We start from the raw sequence: 18365 nt of genomic DNA on the forward strand, positions 1-18365 counted from the left end.
ATAAGCGCCAATTATTTTTGACAAATACTAGCTATCATTATTGCTTGAGCTAGTTCTTACTTTTTGGGAAAACTGGAATTTTTCAAAGAGAAAATACAGCACATAATATAATAAATGTACAAATATTAGAAACAAAATCTTAAATGCTACAAGTCCTTTCTTCTCTGAAATGATGGTGCAAGGAGGAAGCAGTGGAGACCTCCTTAAATGTTATTTTCTTAAAATATCTCGACATGCTGATTTGGAGCTTATAAGACTTATGGCTAAGAATAAGAAGTGCTGGGAGGAATTGGCCCCATTAGGCAAAGTCACAGCTGACCTAATAGAAAACCAGGAAGGACAGTGACCCATAATTTCTGAAGTTCTTATTGATTGTGTCCACAAAATACAAATAGTTGGAGGACGCAAGGCGTGCATGAGAAAATATCATCCCACTTCTCAGTGTCTCCCAGGTTTGTCCAATAAAGGCATAATGTGAGCCACATGGGTGATTTTAAGGTTTCTAGTAGCAACATTTGTAACATGTAAAAAGAAACAGGTGAAGTTAATTTTAACTATACATCATTTTGATACCAATATATCAAGGATGTTATCATTTCAGCTTATAGTCAAGATATAAAATTACTAAGGAGAGGCCGGTGCCGCGGCTCACTAGGCTAATCCTCCGCCTTGCAGTGCCGGCACACCGGGTTCTAGTCCCGGTCGGGGCACCGGATTCCATCCCGGTTGCCCCCCTTCCAGGCCAGCTCTCTGCTGTGGCCAGGGAAGGCAGTGGAGGATGGCCCAAGTGCTTGGGCCCTGCACCCCATGTAAAAAGAAAAAATACTAAGGAGATCTTTTGTGTTCTTTTTTCTCCTTTGTCTTTGAAATTCCAGAGTGTATTTTACATTGACAGTGCTTGTCCCTTCTAAGTGCATACGGCACACAAAGTGCACAGGGCTGCCTTCCTGAACATCAGCTCTAGACTCTATTTATTTATTTTTTTGACAGGCAGAGTGGACAGTGAGAGAGAGCGAAAGACAGAGAGAAAGGTCTTCCTTTTGCCGTTGGTTCACCCTCCAATGGCCGCCGCAGCTGGCGCGCTGCGGCCGGCGCATCGTGCTGATCCAATGGCAGGAGCCAGGTGCTTTTCCTGGTCTCCCAGGCGGGTGCAGGGCCCAAGCACCTGGGCCATCCTCCACTGCACTCCTGGGCCATAGCAGAGAGCTGGCCTGGAAGAGGGGCAACCGGGACAGAATCCGGCGCCCCGACCGGGACTAGAACCTGGTGTGCTGGTGCCGCAAGGCGGAGGATTAGCCTATTGAGCCACGGCGCCGGCCTAGACTTTATTTTTAAAGTGTTTGGGATCTAAAACTATCTTTTGCTACCTGTGGGAGGGACAGAAGGGGTTGCCAGTCGTTTTTTTTTAAATATGAGCCCTTTTGTCAAACACCCTGTCTCCGATGCCAACTTGCCTAATGTTATTCTACATATGAAGGAAAAAGCCTTAGAACTCCTACCTGTGACAGACAGACTTCTACTGGCCAAGGAAGAGCTTAAAAGAAAGCTCTTTTAAGACGTTATATTCTGGGGCTGGCACTGTGGTATAGTGGGGTAAGCTGCTGCTGCCTGCAGTGCTGGCATCCCTTATGGGTACTGGTTTGAGTCTGGCTGCTCCGCTTCTGATCCAGCTCCCTGCTAATGCACCTGGGAAAGCAGCTGAAGATGGCCCAAGTCCCTGGGACCCTGCACTCTTATGGGAGACCTGGATGGAGTTCATGGTTCCTGTCTTTAGCCTGGCCCAGCTCCATCGATTGCAACCATTTGGGGAGTAAATCGGTAGATGGAAGATATTTCCCCCTTCCCCTGCCCCACCTCTGTAACTCTGTCTTTCAAATAAAATAAATAAATCTTTTTAAAATGACTTTATATTCTCTGTATTTTAAGTTGTTCCTTCCTTCCTTCCTTCCTTCCTTCCTTCCTTCCTTCCTTCCTTCCTTCCTTCCTTCCTTCTTTTCTTCCCCTACTGTAACCTTAGGTTTCTGGGGAAGATTTATGAGAAGCTGTGTTTCTTCATGGAGTAACAGTTCGTGCCATGGTTTACAAAGCTAAAGAATTTCAACAATCAAACTTGCCATTTAAAAAAATTCAACTTGGAAAGGGATTAAAACTAAACATGTTATCAACAGAATGGGCTTGAGAGGGCAGGAGAATTATTATGGAGGAAAGTTATCCAAAAAATATTATGATTTTCTTTGCCTTGTAAATCCTTTATCAGCAGAGTCTTTGGCTTTTTTGTTTTGTCATGAATTCTGTGTGACAGGAAGCAAAGCCTGGCTGTGAATGATGCTGTGAGGGTTGGAGCATTCCTCCCAGCGTGGAGAGCTGAAAGCCCAGAAACAAACTGGACAGAACCGGAATCTTCACATGACCACGCCAACACCCAGGAGTCTCCCACTTGCTTCTGCCATACCTGGAGTTGGATGTAGTCGTATGTGTTGCTGGGGCTTGATGCTAATTACTTCTAAGGACCCATCCGGGCCAGGAGATTCTGTTTTGATCCATCCGCAAATAGACCTGATTTGGGGCCCCCTGGTAGGGGATCCAGGGTGGAACAAATGAGTGGAGCTGATGGGGTGCAGTGGGGACCATGGCAGGCGTGAGTTCTCAGTGCTCTGGCCTAGTTCTGGGGCTGTGCGTACTGTTCACAAGCACAGAAGCTGGCCTTGGTTCTGCCTTGGCTGTCTCTGGAGGACCACAGGGTGTCCCCTAGGCCTACGGATGCGAGGCAGGCGTTGAGACAATGGCCTCAGAAACTCTGGCCTGCTTGCTCCCACCATTCCTCTCCATTTCTGTCCACCACCATGCCTAGGAAGCCCAACCCTGATTGGTCAGAACGACTTTTCTTGGTAGAAGGAGAAAGGGGAACACTCTCTGTCTCACATAGTAACAGGGATGATTCCACAGTGCACTTTCCATTGGACTCATTTCTGCAGTTATACCACTAAGGGGAATGGTTTTTATGTTCAATTTTCCAGACTCTGTGACATTTAGAGTTGGCCATTGTAATTCACCTTCAGTAAGGAGAGTCTATGGAAAAGCTTACACAAGATTCACTCCCACTTACAGTGTGTATTCAGGTTGCAGCTGCAGAGTCCTTGGAAAGTAGGTATGTTATAAACTGAGGCCAGTGGCTGTGTGTTAGCTGCTGGGGCCACACCATTTGCTGGGACAACCCAATATAGACGTTGGAGAGAAACCCAGAGATGCACAAGGGTGCTGAAGGCTGGAGGAATGGAATGAGCACCCAAATGTTCACTCTGTCATCACTGTGCCTTATGAATGTGGCTTTACTTTTGACAGTGTTAGCCAAAAGGAATAAATGGAAAAACACAAGGCATTACACATTCTTTCTTAAGACATTCATTTAAAGTGAGATTTGGAAAGCCTTAGATTGTTAACTCTCTATTTCTAAACAAATTTTTAAAAGTCAAAGTCATTAATAAGTGACAATGGAAAAAAGTATGAATAGTAGCTGTAATGAAAGTATAGTGTTTTAATAACCCTCAATCAGCCTCATGTTATCTGCGGATGCCCCCAAAAGATTTTGTGAACTCCCTCTCCCTATTAAAGTCAGAGGATTTACCCAGATGTCTCTTAAATGCAGTCACCTAGGTGACAGCATTACATATAACAGTTTACGAACAGTTATGGCTTGGGAGGTTGCAGAAGTAGTTATAATCCCTGGGACAAGAAAGCAAACTGAGCTACGACTCAGTGCTACCAGGGAAAGTACAAAGTGTGAGCTATGGTCCCTGCCCTCAGATTGCCCACAGGGAGCGAAAAGTCAGTGCTGGTTGAAATTACAACAGTGTTAGTTGTGGCACGAGCTGTAAATGTAGGAAGAGGGAGGGGCCAGGCAATGAGCAGGCACTGGGGGAGGGGCCTGGAGGATCTGATTAGACAAAGGTTTGGAGGAGGCGGAGCCAGGTGTAGGGTGTGGCTGCCTCCCTCCTTCCCTCCACATGTCAGCCTGTGCCTTGCCTCCCAGCTCCTCTCCCATCTGGGCCCTTGCAGGTGCTGGTCCCCCCCCGCCCCACTGGAAGCCTTTTTCTTCACTTTACTGGGAGAGTTCATCTTTCAGGTCTCTTCTCTGAGTCCCTAGCCTGGGGTTAAATCTCACCCACACACCATTTATCGTGGGGAGATGCTGTTTAGTGCTCTTTTCTGATACTCCAGAAGAACAGGGATTTGTGTGTTTCTGCTCTCTCCCTCCTTGCCCCTGGCTGCAGAGAAGGAGCTGAAGGCCTGTTTGTTGGAAGAATGGGAGTCCCCAGGCCTGCACACAGTGCTGTTGGTGAAGGGGAGGCAGAGAGAGCAAAAACGTGGGGTAATCTGTGAGTGCAGGAGAGCAAGTGTGTGCATCAGGGGGGCATCCGTGGTTCTGTCATCTTGGGCAGGGTATAAAAATGGAAGGTGTTGGGAAATGGGAGGAGGCAAGAAGGAAGGAGGTGGTTGCATGGCCAGGACTAATCCTGCCTTCCAAATATGAGCCTGGCCCCACCTTCCCTTCAAGAGCTCAAGCCCTCCCTCTCTTGACTCCAGTCCCCCTCACTTGGTCAGGAGTGAGGACTTAAGAAGAACCAGGGAGGGGAGGGCCACTGAATTCTAGTCTCACAAATTCTACTAACACTCTTAGGAGTCTTCAACAGGGCAGGGGCCTTATCTTGGCCTTCTCTCCTTTACATGAAAAACGAGTATTAAGTTGGGGTGGGGAACAAGTGAGATAACACCCCTGGGAGTGTGCAGAAGAGGTCTCTCCACCACTTTTCCAAGCCTCAATGTCCTTCCTCTAAAACAAAAGGAGCTGGGATTATGAGGAATTGCCAGTTCATCTTTGAAACTGAAGGTCAGGGTAGGGAGGGCAGAAACAGACATGTGGAGGGAAGAGAAGTTCATGTGGTCTGTTCTGACACTGTAGATTTTAGAACCCTATCTCCTGGGTCAGATTTTGCCATCTGTGATTCAATCCAGTGCTTCCAGATCAGAACTGAGTTTCCTATGAGCCTTGGTTATGATGATTCTCAAGTGAGGCCTGTCACAGAGTTATAGAATGTTCCTGGAGGGAAGGAACAGGCCCCCAGAAGCCAAGTGGTTAGACATAAACATCATGTTTGGACAATGTAGCAAACTGCCTAAAATGTTATGCACTTGGGTCGAATTCTGACTCTGGAGCCAAGCCCTACCTCCCTCAATCCTGCTCAGAAGGAGAAAAAGTGAGGTCAGAGAATTTGAGCAGGAGGGCTTTACTGCCCAGCTCGGTCTTGTTCAGTCTCTTGCATTTACTTCTCCCCTGTTTGCTATTTGCAACTTGATACTAGAACTTGACCTTCTGTTGTTGCAGCTGCTTGGGAGATGAGGCAATCTGGAGCTGAAAGTCCTCAGAGAAGCTAGGAACTGATGAGGGGTGTGCTTGGGCTTGTGGAAGAAGGGGGCGGGGGTTGGTGATGGGGAGCGGAAGAGAGGAGAGGCAATTAGGGGAGAGGAGAGGAGGGAGAGGGGATTCAATCCCATCAGTTCCTTCACACTTATTTACTCAGGGAGAATGTCTCAGATGGAGGAAGATAGGGCCCAAAAATCCCAAGATGGCACATTTCACAGCATCAACTCTAGGCTTGACTTCTCTGAAAAAAGTTACCTTTACAGTTTTTGGTGCAGTTTGGTTTGTGCTATGGACACAGCCTGTTTTGGACTTGGCAAAGTCAGGAGAGTAAGCCAAGAATTCTGAGTACTCATCTCCCTCTTCCAATGAGACGGTGAAGGCGAGATTTCCAAGGGTGAGAACTGAGTGAATACTATTGGGAATTCAAACATCCAGGGAAGGGACTGTGCCAAAATAAATCACACCCTCTAGGAACACTTCCTGCCATTTGCTTTCTTCTCTTTTCCTTAAATGACCCACTTTTTACAAAAGGTTATGAGAGGTCAGGAGTCAGAGGTCAGCAAATTAGACTTTCTGTCGACACAGGGATAGAAAGGGACCTTACAGCCTGGTGCCAGATGCTGCCAGGAATTCTCAAGATCTCTCTCTACCCAGAGTAAAGTTTCAATGTAAACATATTGTCTATTGTGCAAGAAAAACCTGACCTTGCCATAAGGACTTCAACTTGGAGGTAAGTTGATTTTTTTCTTTTTAGTCACTGCTGATTTAGACATGAGAAAATGATTCATAGAAAATGGTTTTCACACATGTTGAGATGTAAATAAAATTCTCTCCAATCCACTGCCATTTTCAGGGGGAAGGAAAGGTAGAAATGAACTCCCTACTACGTGCATGGCTCAGTCTTTCCCTTTGTCTACTCCTGGGGCTCCTCCACTGTGGAGCCTGGGAAGGGCTGCTCCAGGGGGCACTCAAGGGCTGCCAGGGGCTCTGGCTTCCTCCTGTCCGTTCTGGTTGGGCCCTTGGCTCCCAGTTGCCCTGCTCCTCCAGCCTCATCACAGGGAGCCAGGGGCCATCAAATGGATGCCCTCAGCTCCCCACCTAGCTCTACCACCAGGCCACGAAGGAAGACTGCCCCCCACCGCCCAGCCTCAGGACCTCCCACCCCTCCCCTAAGGGACCCTGCACTCTACGCATGAGCTCTTCTCTTCCACTCCTTCCTCTGCAGGTGCCCAGGATCCTTTTTGACTCCAGCTGCTCTCAGCTACTGCTCAGCCCCTGCCGTCCTCCACTAGGCTTCGCTCCCGTTCACGTCATGTTGCTGAGCCTGGCCCACCAAGGTTGCCATGACCTCCTTACTGCTGTCCTCCATGGAGTCCTGCTCTGCGCTTGGCATCTTAATTTCCCATGAGCTAACACGGTTGGCCCCATCCTCCTCCTCTGGCTCCCAGGCTCCCAGACTCTCCTCTTGCAGCTTCTCCTCTGAACAGTCCTTAAGTCTCCTTCCTTTCTCCACCCTGTCTTTTTTTTTTTTTTTTTTTTGACAGGCAGAGTGGACAGTGAGAGAGAGAGAGACAGAGAGAAAGGTCTTCCTTGGCCATTGGTTCACCCTCCAATGCCCGCCGTGGCCGGCGCGCTGCGGCCGGCACACCGTGCTGATCCGAAGGCAGGAGCCAGGTACTTCTCCTGGTCTCCCATGCGGGTGCAGAGCCCAAGTACTTGGGCCATCCTCCACTGCACTCCCTGGCTACAGCAGAGAGCTGGCCTGGAAGAGGGGCAACTGGGACAGAATCCGGTGCCCCGACCAGGACTAGAACCCGGTGTGCCGGCGCCGCTAGGCGGAGGATTAGCCTGTTGAGCTGCAGCGCCGGCCTTCCACCCTGTCTTAAAGACGTGACTGCCTGGCTCAGAGAGTAGCCTGAGTCTATGTCCCCTCCCTGGCTCCCCATCGCTTCATCTGGTCTCCTGCCGCTGTGCCTCCAGTCCAGAACCCTCACCATGACGGGGCTGCTGCCTGCCCGGCTCAGCTGGGGGTAGTGAGGCAGGGAGGTGTTTATGGCACAGAAGATGAGGCAGCACTTACGCGTGGGTCCCTGCACAGGACCACCCTGCACGTGCAAGATCCTGACAGCGACCTCAGGGTCACCCCTGAGACTGCCTTAGACCTTCTGCCCTAGTCACCTGACACACCTCACCCTAGTCCCACCCGAGCCTGGCCATCCTGCTTGGATGTCCTGGAGGCACCTTTTTAACTCACTAAGTTAAAAAAAAAAAACCACCAGAATCCTCATCTACCCACCCAAAGCTCTCTTCCCCCAGGAGGTCTACTGGGTGAATGGCAGCACAGCTGGCCCTGTCATTGAGGCCAAATCCTGGGGTCCTGCTTGTCCCTTTCATACCCAGGCAGCCACCACATTGTAGCTCTGTTTCCTCAACTCTGTCCTCCTCACCCACACTGTTGCAGTTGCGATTGCTATCACCTCTCCCTGCCACTGTGCCCTCCCTGCAGCCAGTGTGGCCATTACAAAACACACACACACACACACAAACACACACACACACTCCATCACAGCCCCACCCATTTGCAGTCATTCTCCAGTGGGCTCAGTATAGGCCCCACGGTCGGCACCCCGTGTGTCTCTCCTCCTTGGTCCCTCCCCTCACTGCCACGCTATCCTTCTCTGTCCCCTGTTCCTTGCATCTCCCTGAAGGAGCCACCGTCTCATCCACAGGTCTTTGTTCAAGCTGCTCTCTCTCCAGAATATCTATCTCACACTCTTTTTCCGATCTCAGCCTACATGTCACTTGAAGAAGCCGTTTGGCCTTGAAAGCTGCTGGGATGCCCCGGCAGGTGCAGCCGCCACACTTCACACACTCATGTCCACCAAAGAGCTGTGTGCACTGGGCGGTGCTGGAGGCCTCGCCTGTTTGACCTGTTTGACCCTACTCCTCGGCGGCTGACTGGACACCGGCTCTCTAGTGCTAACACAGTGCTCAGCCTGCACAAGGCGCTCACCTAGTAGCTGCTGAAGGCAGGAAGGAAGCGCAAGTCTGCTTGTCTCGAATTCATGCTTAGCCCTGCCTTTTCCCAGCTGTGTGTTCTCAGAGAAGTTAATAGCCTTCCCTGAGCCTCAGTTTCCGTCTGTAAAGCTGAGGCCATAGTCACCCCCAATGCAACTGCATGTGGTTTGCGCTTCATAACCAGATCCTGCTCTATCCTCTCTTCCACCCCAAATGCTGAACTCCCGGGAGCCAGAAGCAGGTCTTCTAAGTGGCATCCCCAGGGCCCGGCCCTGAGATGGACTCTTAGCAGGAGCACTAGAGAGGTTCGATTGTTTTAGGGAAGGCAGCCGTGGCAGAGCTCCAAAGTTAGCAATAAAGGAAGAACACGCAAAGGGAAAAGGGGAAGGAAGAGGGAACAGGCAGGGAATGTGAAGGAGGGAGGAGGGAGGGGTGAGAGACAGCGAGCCCAGGTGTTTTCCCCGAGGTCTGCTTCTGCCTGTGCTTTCTAAGGACTGGGCTGAGGCTGCTGTCTCCCCGGGGACACCCTGCTCAGACCATATCCTTGTCAGCGACAGTAGGCAGACCTAGTGCCCACGTGACCAGCCTCTCCCTGTTATTGGAAACAGCTGTCCAGACAGCAGCCGTGGGGCTGGAGCGTCAGGAGGATTTCACAACCTCTGGGGCTGCGCTTCAGATGAGTTTCAAGGGATGTTTACGTGCCCTGGTGTGTGCCTGTCCCGGGGTCTCCTCTGATTGCACAGATCTGGACTTGCACAACAAGCTCAGACCGTGCCTCGGTATCCCGTTCTTCAAGACAGAAATAGAATGTACCAGCCTCCTGGGCCAGATCTGAGAGAAACTAAGGAGCCTGAAAACACGGGAGACATCCATCCGACCCAGTGCACGTGAAAGGGGTGGAGTTCAAGTTGGGGTAAAGACGACAGGAGGGCTGCGGCTGGCTCGCAGATGGATTCATCTCCATGCAGAAAAGGCGGATGGGGCAGGGTTACGGCCTCTGACTCCCATCCTCTTTACCCAAGCCGTGACAGTAACAGCAGCCAGCAGCCAGGCTAGCCCTCTTCCTGGGAGGAAAGTGACCCCTGATAGCACGTGCAGATGGTGATCCTCCATTTCCCCTATGACCATGAGACTCTCAGGGTATCTGAAGGAGTGGGGAGAACCGCTTTTATACAGAAGGAAAGAGAAGACGCTGCCCTTGAGAAGTAGGGAATTGGACCCTCTCCCGGGTTCTCGGCCCTGGCTCCCATTAGGACCACCTGGTGCTATGGTGGTTATGGTTTGTCTCCCAGGGGTTCACGTGCTGGAGGTTTGGTCCTCAGTGTGGTGGTATCAAGGTACTGGGCCTAGCTAAGAGGTACTGAGGTCACAAAGTCACATATGAACAGACTCGTGTGTCTCTTGGGAGTGGATCAGATTGGGAAGCAGTGGATTTGTTCCAAAGAGACTAGGCTGTTGTAATAAGATCAGAACTGGCTCCTCCGTGGTCTCTTGTTTCCTTACTTGCACAGGTACCCTCTGCACGAGGCCCTCTGGGCTTCCCTGGGCCCTGGCTGTGACTCTGGTACCACGCTGTACCATCTGGCTATCAGAACCAGAGCCAAACAAACCTCTTTGTTTTATCAGTTACCAGACTCCGGGGTTTTGTTACAGAAGGCCAGAATGACCTAGGCCTCTTGGGGAGGTTTTGGAGTCCCACTGCCCACACCTCCTCCCAGAACAATTAACTAGAACCTTTGGGGTGGCCTTGGGGTATCGGAACTCTGACGCTCCCCAGGTGGTCATGACATGCACCGGGTTGAAGATTACTAGAGTCCAGGGACTCTGATTTCTGAATTCTTTTACCTTTTCACCCTTGAAATCAGTAATCTAGGAACAGTCCACAGGGATTTCTCTACAACTGATTGGGACTTAATATTTAGATTTAGGCTAGTCTAGTTATTTCTTCATTGTGAACAGGTGTTCTACAGAGATGTAGAGGAAAACAGTGGTGTGGCAGTCTAACAAGTAGAGAAATGTTAACTTAGAATTCGAAGCTCTCAGGGCTAGAGGGACCGTGAGGCCATCTAGCTCAACCCATCTCGTTGGATCTCAAGGTGGGGTCTCCTGAGCAGAGCAGCATCCTCTGGGAGTTAGAAATGCCGACTCCCAGGCTCGTCCTATAACTACTGCATCAGAAACTCTGAGGGTGCGGTCCTGCAATCTGTGTTTTAACAGGCAACTTTGATGCTCAAATATGAGAACCACTGATGTGACACGGGAACCCCGAACTATGCCCTGGCCTGGCGTTATCTTGCTTCCTCTCTGTTCAGGCTAGTGACTGCACCTTTAGTTCGGGGCAGTCCGTTCTGTTGTTGAAACTTGCATCCGTCTGTTTCTTCAGAAGCAGTCTTCATTGTACTACTACTGCTGTCCGTTGGTGGGACTCACTAAATCAAAATCAAACTCCATACTCTGAAGATGAGAAGGTATTGTTCTGGCATAATACAGCATTATTATTTTATAGCTTCTAATTTAACACAAGGCAGGTTGTTTACCTACAGCAAATAGCTTTTAGAACAGCCCTCCCCAAATTACCACCAAATAAATTGCCACCAAGGTATAAAAAGTGACCACTGACATTGCCTTTGAGAGAGAATTGTAGAAGAAAAGTTTTGTGAACATGTGTGTTCTCTTGGAGATGGGAAGATTGGTTCTAAATATGATACCACAGGCAAAACTTACAAAGATTTATAGATTTGGCTGTAAACTTCTAGATAATTTCAATGGTTTTTAAAAAGTTGAAAGACAAATAACAAACTAGGGAAAATTTTGGCTATATATTATAGATATAAATATAGACATATATAATATTAGACATTAAGTTTCATGAAGTATTATAGATTTAACACATAGCACAGAGTCTGACACATAGTAGGCCCTCAAAACATCTGATAAATATATGAGTGAAGACGAGTTAAGAAAATAGCCATATAAAAATCAGCACTAGACTATCCAACAGAAAAATAGGCAGTGGTCTGTACAGGCCATTGATGAAAGAAAATAACATTTGAAAAACTGTCCCACCTCACTATTAACAAAAGATGCAAGTTCAGCTGGCACCTGTCAGATAGGTCAGTTTGATAATGTTGGTGGGCATCTGGGAAATGAGTGCTTCACAGCTGTGGATGGGACTGCTAATTCATACAGTCTTTCAAAATAGCACTTTGCTAATAGCTACCAAAGCTTTAAAATCCTGCATGCATTTGATCCAGTAGAGAGCTGGGCACTTCTCAGAAGGGAACACTATGAATGTGCGCAACAGCTTGGCAATAAAAATATTGAAGGGGCCAGGGTTAAGGCACAGTAGATCAAGCCACTGCTTGCAATGCTGGCATCCCATGTGGGCACCTGGTTGAGTCCCAGCTGCTCTACTTTAGCTCCCTGATACTGCACCTGGGAAAGCAGCGGAGGATGGCCTAAGTACTCAGGTCCCTGCACCCATGTGGGAGACCCGGAGGAAGCTTCTGGCTCCTGGCTTCATATCGGCCCAGCTCTGGCCATTGCAGCCATTTGGGGAGTGAACCAATTGATGGAAGACTTCTCACTCTCTGTCTCTCCTTCCCTATAACTCTGCTTTTCAAACAAATAAATAAATTTTAAAAAATTACATGCAACAGCTGGGGCTATGCCAGGCTGAAGCCAGGAGCCAGGAATTCAATCAGGCTCCCCAAGGTGGGTGGCAGGGATCCAACTAGTTGAGTCATCACCTGCTGCCTCCCAGGGTGTGCATCAGCAGGAAGCTAGAATCAGAAACGGAGCCAGGATTCAAATTCAGGTACTCCAATATGGACTGCTGGTGTCCCAAGCAGTGTCTTCATCAAAAGCCTGCTCCTGTTCTGTGTTCACCCAGGAATCTCCTGATGGCCCCAGCCCAGACGGAACTAGGAAGACAGGTGACAGCAAATAGGAAGCATTCCTATTTCCTGCTATCGTCTCCTTCATCTTTCCCTCGACCTGCAGCTTGCACAGCTCTGCGGAGGTGGGCACGGGTCCCAGGAAAGGGTGCAGTGGCTCTGGGCTCAGCCGTACAATGGGGGCCGGAGGCACACATTCGCTGCAGCAGCCTCGAAGGCTCTGTTGGTGGGCTGTCTGCATCTGCAGGCCCTGGGGTGGTCCTCCGGGAGGAGAATGGAGCAGACAAGAACTGAGGAAGAGGAACTGCCAGGTTTCTGTGAGGTCAGCATGTGTTTGAAACAACTCAGAATGTTAACTGAGAGTGTAATTAGGTGATTTTTGTTTTTGTTTTGCTTTAAAGGAAAAATTCAGAACCTGTGACTCTTGTTCACGAGCACGTGGCTGGATGGAGTCATTTTGAGTTTATGGAAAATGTGGTCAGAACCATAAATCAGTGCTGAGGAATTCGGAGAACCAGCACGCTGCAAGCAGTGCAGGGCTGCAGCGAGTCTCCAACTGCTGTGCACAACAGAAGGGCCAGCGTGAAGGCAGAGCCGCAGCACAGCGCTCCCGTCCCCTGGCGGCTTCCAGCCCCCGCTCCCACCTCCTCTGTGAGCTCTCCTGTGAAACTCTCTGAATGCATCAGCGGCTGTCACCATGGCCACAAGGACACAATCTCCTTCATCTATTTCTTCCATGGATCCTAAAATTTTAGGAGAATTTCTATAAAGAAAGCCTGTTTGAAAGTAAACTGCACAATCAAAATTTGTGACCATGTTGAGAATATGGTCAACTGTATCCTAATTCTTGGACTTCCTGTACTACTTCAGATCTACTGTTCTGTATGGTGGGGAATGGAAGTTCAAGGTGGTGTCATGTTGCTCAAAAACATATGGAGGAGGTCTGGGCTGGGCTGAGGTGCCGTGATACCATGAGGTGCAGAAACTTAAGATACTATGGCATCTGAAACCCATCCCATATAAGCACCTGTTTGAGTCCTGGTTGTTCCACTTCAGACCCTGCTAATGTGCCTGGGAAAGCAGTAGAAGATGGCCCAGGTCCCTGGGCTCCTGCCACTCATGTGAGAGACCCAAATGGAGTTCCAGTTCAGCCTGGCTTAGCCTTGGCTGTGGTGGCCATCTGGGGACTGCACCAGTGATGGAAGATTCTCTCTCTCTCTCTCTCTCTCTGTAACTCTGCCTTGTACATAAATAAATAAATCTTAAAAAAAAAACAAACCCAGAACTTTTGTAATAATATTGAGTATCATTCCACTGATCTTTCTAGAAAAAGATCTTTATTTGCACTAATAAGAACATGAAGGAGGTTAAGAAATCTCCTAAACAGTTGGCTGTTTACATAAATAGACCAGTTGGACAAGCTGTGAAAATTCCAGATAAACTACGTACAGTGATCTTTTGCAGAATGAAAGATCATCATCCTTTTCCAAATCCTTGTGACATGGCAAATAAAGGAAATGAACTGGCTTGTGCAGGCCACCTGCCTGAAAAGTTATGCCCCGATAGTCAAAAACTGTGGTTAATTCCAGCGACTCTGGGTCTTCACAGGCAGAAAGCCCATCATCAAAGCACAGTGGAGGGGCCAGTGCTGTGGTGTAGTGGGTAAAGTCACTGTCTGCAGTGCCGGCATCCCATACGGGTGCCAGTTTGAGTCCCAGCTGCTCCACTTCCAATCCAGCTCTCTGCTATGGCCTGGGAAAGCAGTAGAAGATGGCCCAAGTCCTTAGGCCCCTGCACCCACATGGGAGACCTGGAAGAAGCTCCTGGCTCCTGGCTTTGGATCAGTGCAGTGTGGCCAGTTGGGGAGTGAACCAGCGGATGGAAGACCTCTCTCTCTCTCTCTCTCTCTCTCTCTCTCTCTCTCTGCCTTTCCTTCTCTCTCTTTGTAACTCTGACTTTCAAATAACTAAATAAATCTTAAAAAAAAAAAAAAAAACAACCACAGTGGTGTTGGTTTTTTTTTTTTCCTGAGGTTTCTCAGGACTGTGAAACAATGGCCCGCATTTTATTGAGCAGGAAGTTGAGATAGAATTCAGTTTTAACTTTCTGCAGAAAGTGAAGTGAACTTGTAGCTGATTCAGTGAGGACAGAAAATCTTGGAGCTGTGGCAGATCTCCTTCCTCTGCTTACCAAGAGTTTACAGGAAGAAAAATGCTATATCTCACTTGGCTGCTGTGTGGACTGTGGCCTCTAGAAACATCATCGCTTAAAATCAGATTTGAAGAATATGTAACAGTTGCTTTAAATTAGCTTCAAGCAGTCTTAAAAAGGTGGTGGACAGAACTGTCATCCAAATCAGAAATCATACATGATGGAAATAGTTGGATTTAATAACAATTTGGAGGATTGCAAGAACAGGGAAACCACCTCACTTTGGTTCCAGGATGTACTGGGAATATAGCTAAGGATGTAGATGCTTATTTATTGCTCTCGCATTGGGACATTTCATCTACCAAAGAACATCTGGCTATTCGAGACATCCTGGGACTATCTGAGTTCCAAAAATAGGTCTCTTCTGAGAACTCTGAACTTTGGAAGAAATAAAAATCATTTTTTCCTCTCAAAAAGCCACATAATGAAAGCACTGATGAAACCCTAACAGTCTACTTACACTGAAGGGGATACTGCCCACGGGGCAGCTTCAGCTTGAGAGGGGTGAGTGCACCCGGCAAAACATTTGCCTTTGCTGCATTTGGGATCTGTATGGTTTCTTGATAACATTGTTGAAGAACTACTGGGTCTTAATGCAATCAGCCATAAGTGCAATTTATACTCTGAAAAATTTAGACAGAACTTATTACTAGAAACTACAAAGATCAATCTTTTCTTTAAGGTTGTGTTTAAGATGGTGTCACTTATATGTGACAAGCTATTTTCTTATGTTGAAAAGGCTTTGAAAGGTAAAACATCAAACAATATTACAATATGTGTATGCAAAATGCTTTAGTTATTACTAAGCCAATGTATTTTGATACCAATATCTATTTAAAAAACTTAAAACAATCATGCTTCTGGCATGATAAAATCCTGGAATTGAATCAGGGTTTGCATTCTTATTGTTGTTGTTCAGATATATTCCACACAATTTTTAAAACTTGGGAATATTTTTAGTATCTCTGATTTTTTTGGCCAAAATCATTATGCCATGTATGTTTGTAGTATTCCTATATAAAGAAAAAACGGTGAGGGGCCGGTGCTGTGGCGCAGTGGGTTAACGCCCTGGCCTGAGGCGCCGGCATCCCATATGAGACCTAGCTGCTTCACTTCTGATCCAGCTCTCTGTTTTGGCCTGGGAAGGCAGTGGAAGGTGGCCAGGTCCTTGGGCCCCTACACCCACATGGGAGACCCGGAGGAAGCTCCTGGCTCCTGGCTTTGGATCAGTGCAGCTCCGGCTGTTGTGGCCAATTGGGGAGTGAACCATCAGATGGAGGACCTCTCTCTCTCTCTCTCTCTCTTTCTCTCTCTCTCTCTGCCTCTCCTCTTTCTGTGTGGCTCTTACTTTCAAATAAATAAATAAATCTTTAAAAAAAAGTGAATATGTGTTTGTATGAATGGTTAACTGGAAATGTTTATGGAGTTAGCTAATTTATATTCATCTTTTATTATACATAGATTTCTAATGCTTTTCATTTCTGTATAATTTAAACTTCATTTAAATAAATTAATTAAATATTTCTAAAAATTATGAAAATCTTCAAATGTCAATGTAACGTTCGTTCAGAATTAGTGATAAAGACTCACTTTGGAAGCGATTCATTAGAGGGAATTCCATGCGTTTGTTCCATTGTTCTCCGGTTTATACAATCAGCCTTTCATCACCAAACACTGGTGATTCTTGTATCTTATAAAAGATAGTGTTTCTACCCTCTCTCTGTCCTATATCTCCCCACATTGTAGATTCTTTCGGGCTTATAAATTTTGTTTGGCCAAAGTGTTCAGTGGAGAATAGAATGTTAAAGCATTTTAATGGAGATTTAAAAAAATTGTTCCAAGAGGCAGGGGAGGGGGCTAGTGCATTGTACCTGCATATTCTGTCACAAACAGCAGTATGGCTGAACCCTAGTTTAGGTATCTAATTTTTTTTCAGATATATGATTCGTAAGACCAAACTCTTTCCTAAGTACTAACTTTCTTGAGTACTCACTTTGTGGTCTATGTCCATTTCTGTCAACTGCACAGTTTTTACTTTAAAATTTGCTATAGAAATTTGTTCTGGTTGACGTTTGCAGGAAGAACCCTCCACAAATTCCTCATGTCATGAGGGCCAAGTTCACCACGCTTTATACAAACTGCTTTCATGTCAGACTTGCCTCATGTCCCCTCCATGACTTGGAGCAGGAAAAGCTAATTGGGCTCAGGCTGGAACTAGCTGTTAGACTTGGATAGAATCCCCTCAGCCACAGGCACCCATGGTCAACAGCTGCACAGGGAAGGCCTGCCTACCAGACTCCACTCCATGGTTTACTGGCTATACCATGCTGCAGACAGAGCAGGGTAAACCAACCGCAGTGTGGCTTTAACATGCGGCCAACCATCCGCAGACAGAACAGCATGAAGTAAAGCAGCATAATGATGCTGGCCGTTGATGGAAGGTGGAGAGGTTAGGAGACCTGGCCTGAAGTCTTCCAGCCAGGAAGGAAACGATGTGCCAGCCCGGTCTGCCTGGTTTGAAAGGAGGTCTACACTAGAGACTTCCTTTCACTCTGAGTCAGTGTCTGATTCCCAAGGAAAGAGGATGGAAGATGCGAGTTGCTGGTGGAGAATGGAGAACCCGGCCCCAGGCGTTGCTCTGCCAAACTCCCAAAAGAGAGGTTACTCTTCAAACAGCAGCTATGGCAGGATTTCGGCAAAACTGCGGCTGTTTCCGGGGTTGTCACCTACTCTCAGAACCAGAAGGAGTTATCCAATTTCTGTTGTCTTTGCTTTCTCTTTTTCAAAATGCAGGCAAGGTCTAGATGGTTCCTAAAGTCTCTGCTGGCTCTACCCTCTGTTCTCCTCTTGGTTAGAGACAACCAAGCCTGAACCTGGTAGTCCCTGGACAAACCTTTCCCCAGGTGATCCCTCTGTGGCCTCGGACCAGCTGGGTGTAGCTCCTGCGGCAAGACAGCAGGAGTTTCCACAGCCCCTTGTTCCCTCTTGCCCTGTGGTGCTGTCACTCAGATCCTCTCCACTGGCCAGGATGGCTGAGGACCAACACACCTGCCTCCTGGGTCTGCCCAGAGCACAAGCCAGTGCTGTTTTATCACTCACTGTAATTGTAAACGGAGAAGCTCAAGTTAAATCCAACATATTTCTGTCAAAATCCTTTTCAGAAAACCAAATAAAAACTCACGATCTTGTAACAAATAGGTATCAGTATTGGCTTGTCACAACATGAAGAGAGAGCTGGCTTTGTCTATCTGGAATTATTCTAACTCTACAAAGACAAAGGGAGACAGAAGAAGAATGTGTGTGTGTGTGTGTGTGTGTGTGTGTGTGTTTGGCCATTAATGAGAGTCTTACCGTGTCTCCTGGCTGTGGACGCATCACAGACACACGATCATACCCTTTCCTTAGCAGGACCCACAAGGCATCGAGTTTTCCCTGAAAAAAAAACAAATGCACAAAGATTACATAGGAAAGTAGACCAGTGGCCAGCCACTGTAGACACACAGACCGTCTGTGCATCTGCAGTCATGCAAAGAGCACAGCTCCAACAACATGGCTGTGACAACACTGGTGACTCTCCAGGGTCACACATCCAGACCCTCAATGATCGTGATGGAGACGGAGCCCCAAGTGCAGCCCCAAGTTTGCAAAGAGAAAGTGCATTCCGGCTCTCAGCAGCTGTCCTCACCTCATTTCTGGGCATGTCCTCACACCGCGAGTTCATCCTTTCAACGTTCACTTAGTTTTTCACTGCACTTGGTGCTCAGAGTTCATAAATGAAGACAATGATGATAAATTCTGGACAATCAGTAAATACAAGG

General features: G+C 47.7%; 1 protein-coding gene, 2 long non-coding RNA genes and 1 pseudogene across 3 annotated transcripts in view; 3 read left to right on the top strand and 1 right to left on the bottom strand.

Moving 5' to 3' along the window:
* The window catches only part of LOC138848597 (uncharacterized), a 28784-nt gene extending 25400 nt beyond the window's left edge, over window positions 1-3384 (top strand). The window contains exon 5 of the long non-coding RNA XR_011386601.1: window positions 2303-3384. This is a non-coding gene — a long non-coding RNA (uncharacterized lncRNA). The remainder of the gene's footprint in view (window positions 1-2302) is intronic.
* The window catches only part of ANTXR1 (ANTXR cell adhesion molecule 1), a 241894-nt gene that overhangs the window by 40256 nt on the left and 183273 nt on the right, over window positions 1-18365 (bottom strand). The window contains exon 17 of the mRNA XM_002709824.5: window positions 17899-17979. Coding sequence (XP_002709870.1) covers window positions 17899-17979 — 81 coding nt within the window. The remainder of the gene's footprint in view (window positions 1-17898; window positions 17980-18365) is intronic.
* Window positions 6943-13615, top strand: LOC138843159 (uncharacterized). The gene is made up of 2 exons (XR_011386603.1): window positions 6943-10908; window positions 12738-13615. It is a non-coding gene; the product is annotated as an uncharacterized lncRNA (long non-coding RNA).
* Window positions 13626-15035, top strand: LOC100340472 (KATNB1-like protein 1; annotated as a pseudogene).

Source organism: Oryctolagus cuniculus, chromosome 2 (assembly GCF_964237555.1).
Source record: "Oryctolagus cuniculus chromosome 2, mOryCun1.1, whole genome shotgun sequence".
Classification (NCBI taxonomy): Eukaryota; Metazoa; Chordata; class Mammalia; order Lagomorpha; family Leporidae; genus Oryctolagus; species Oryctolagus cuniculus.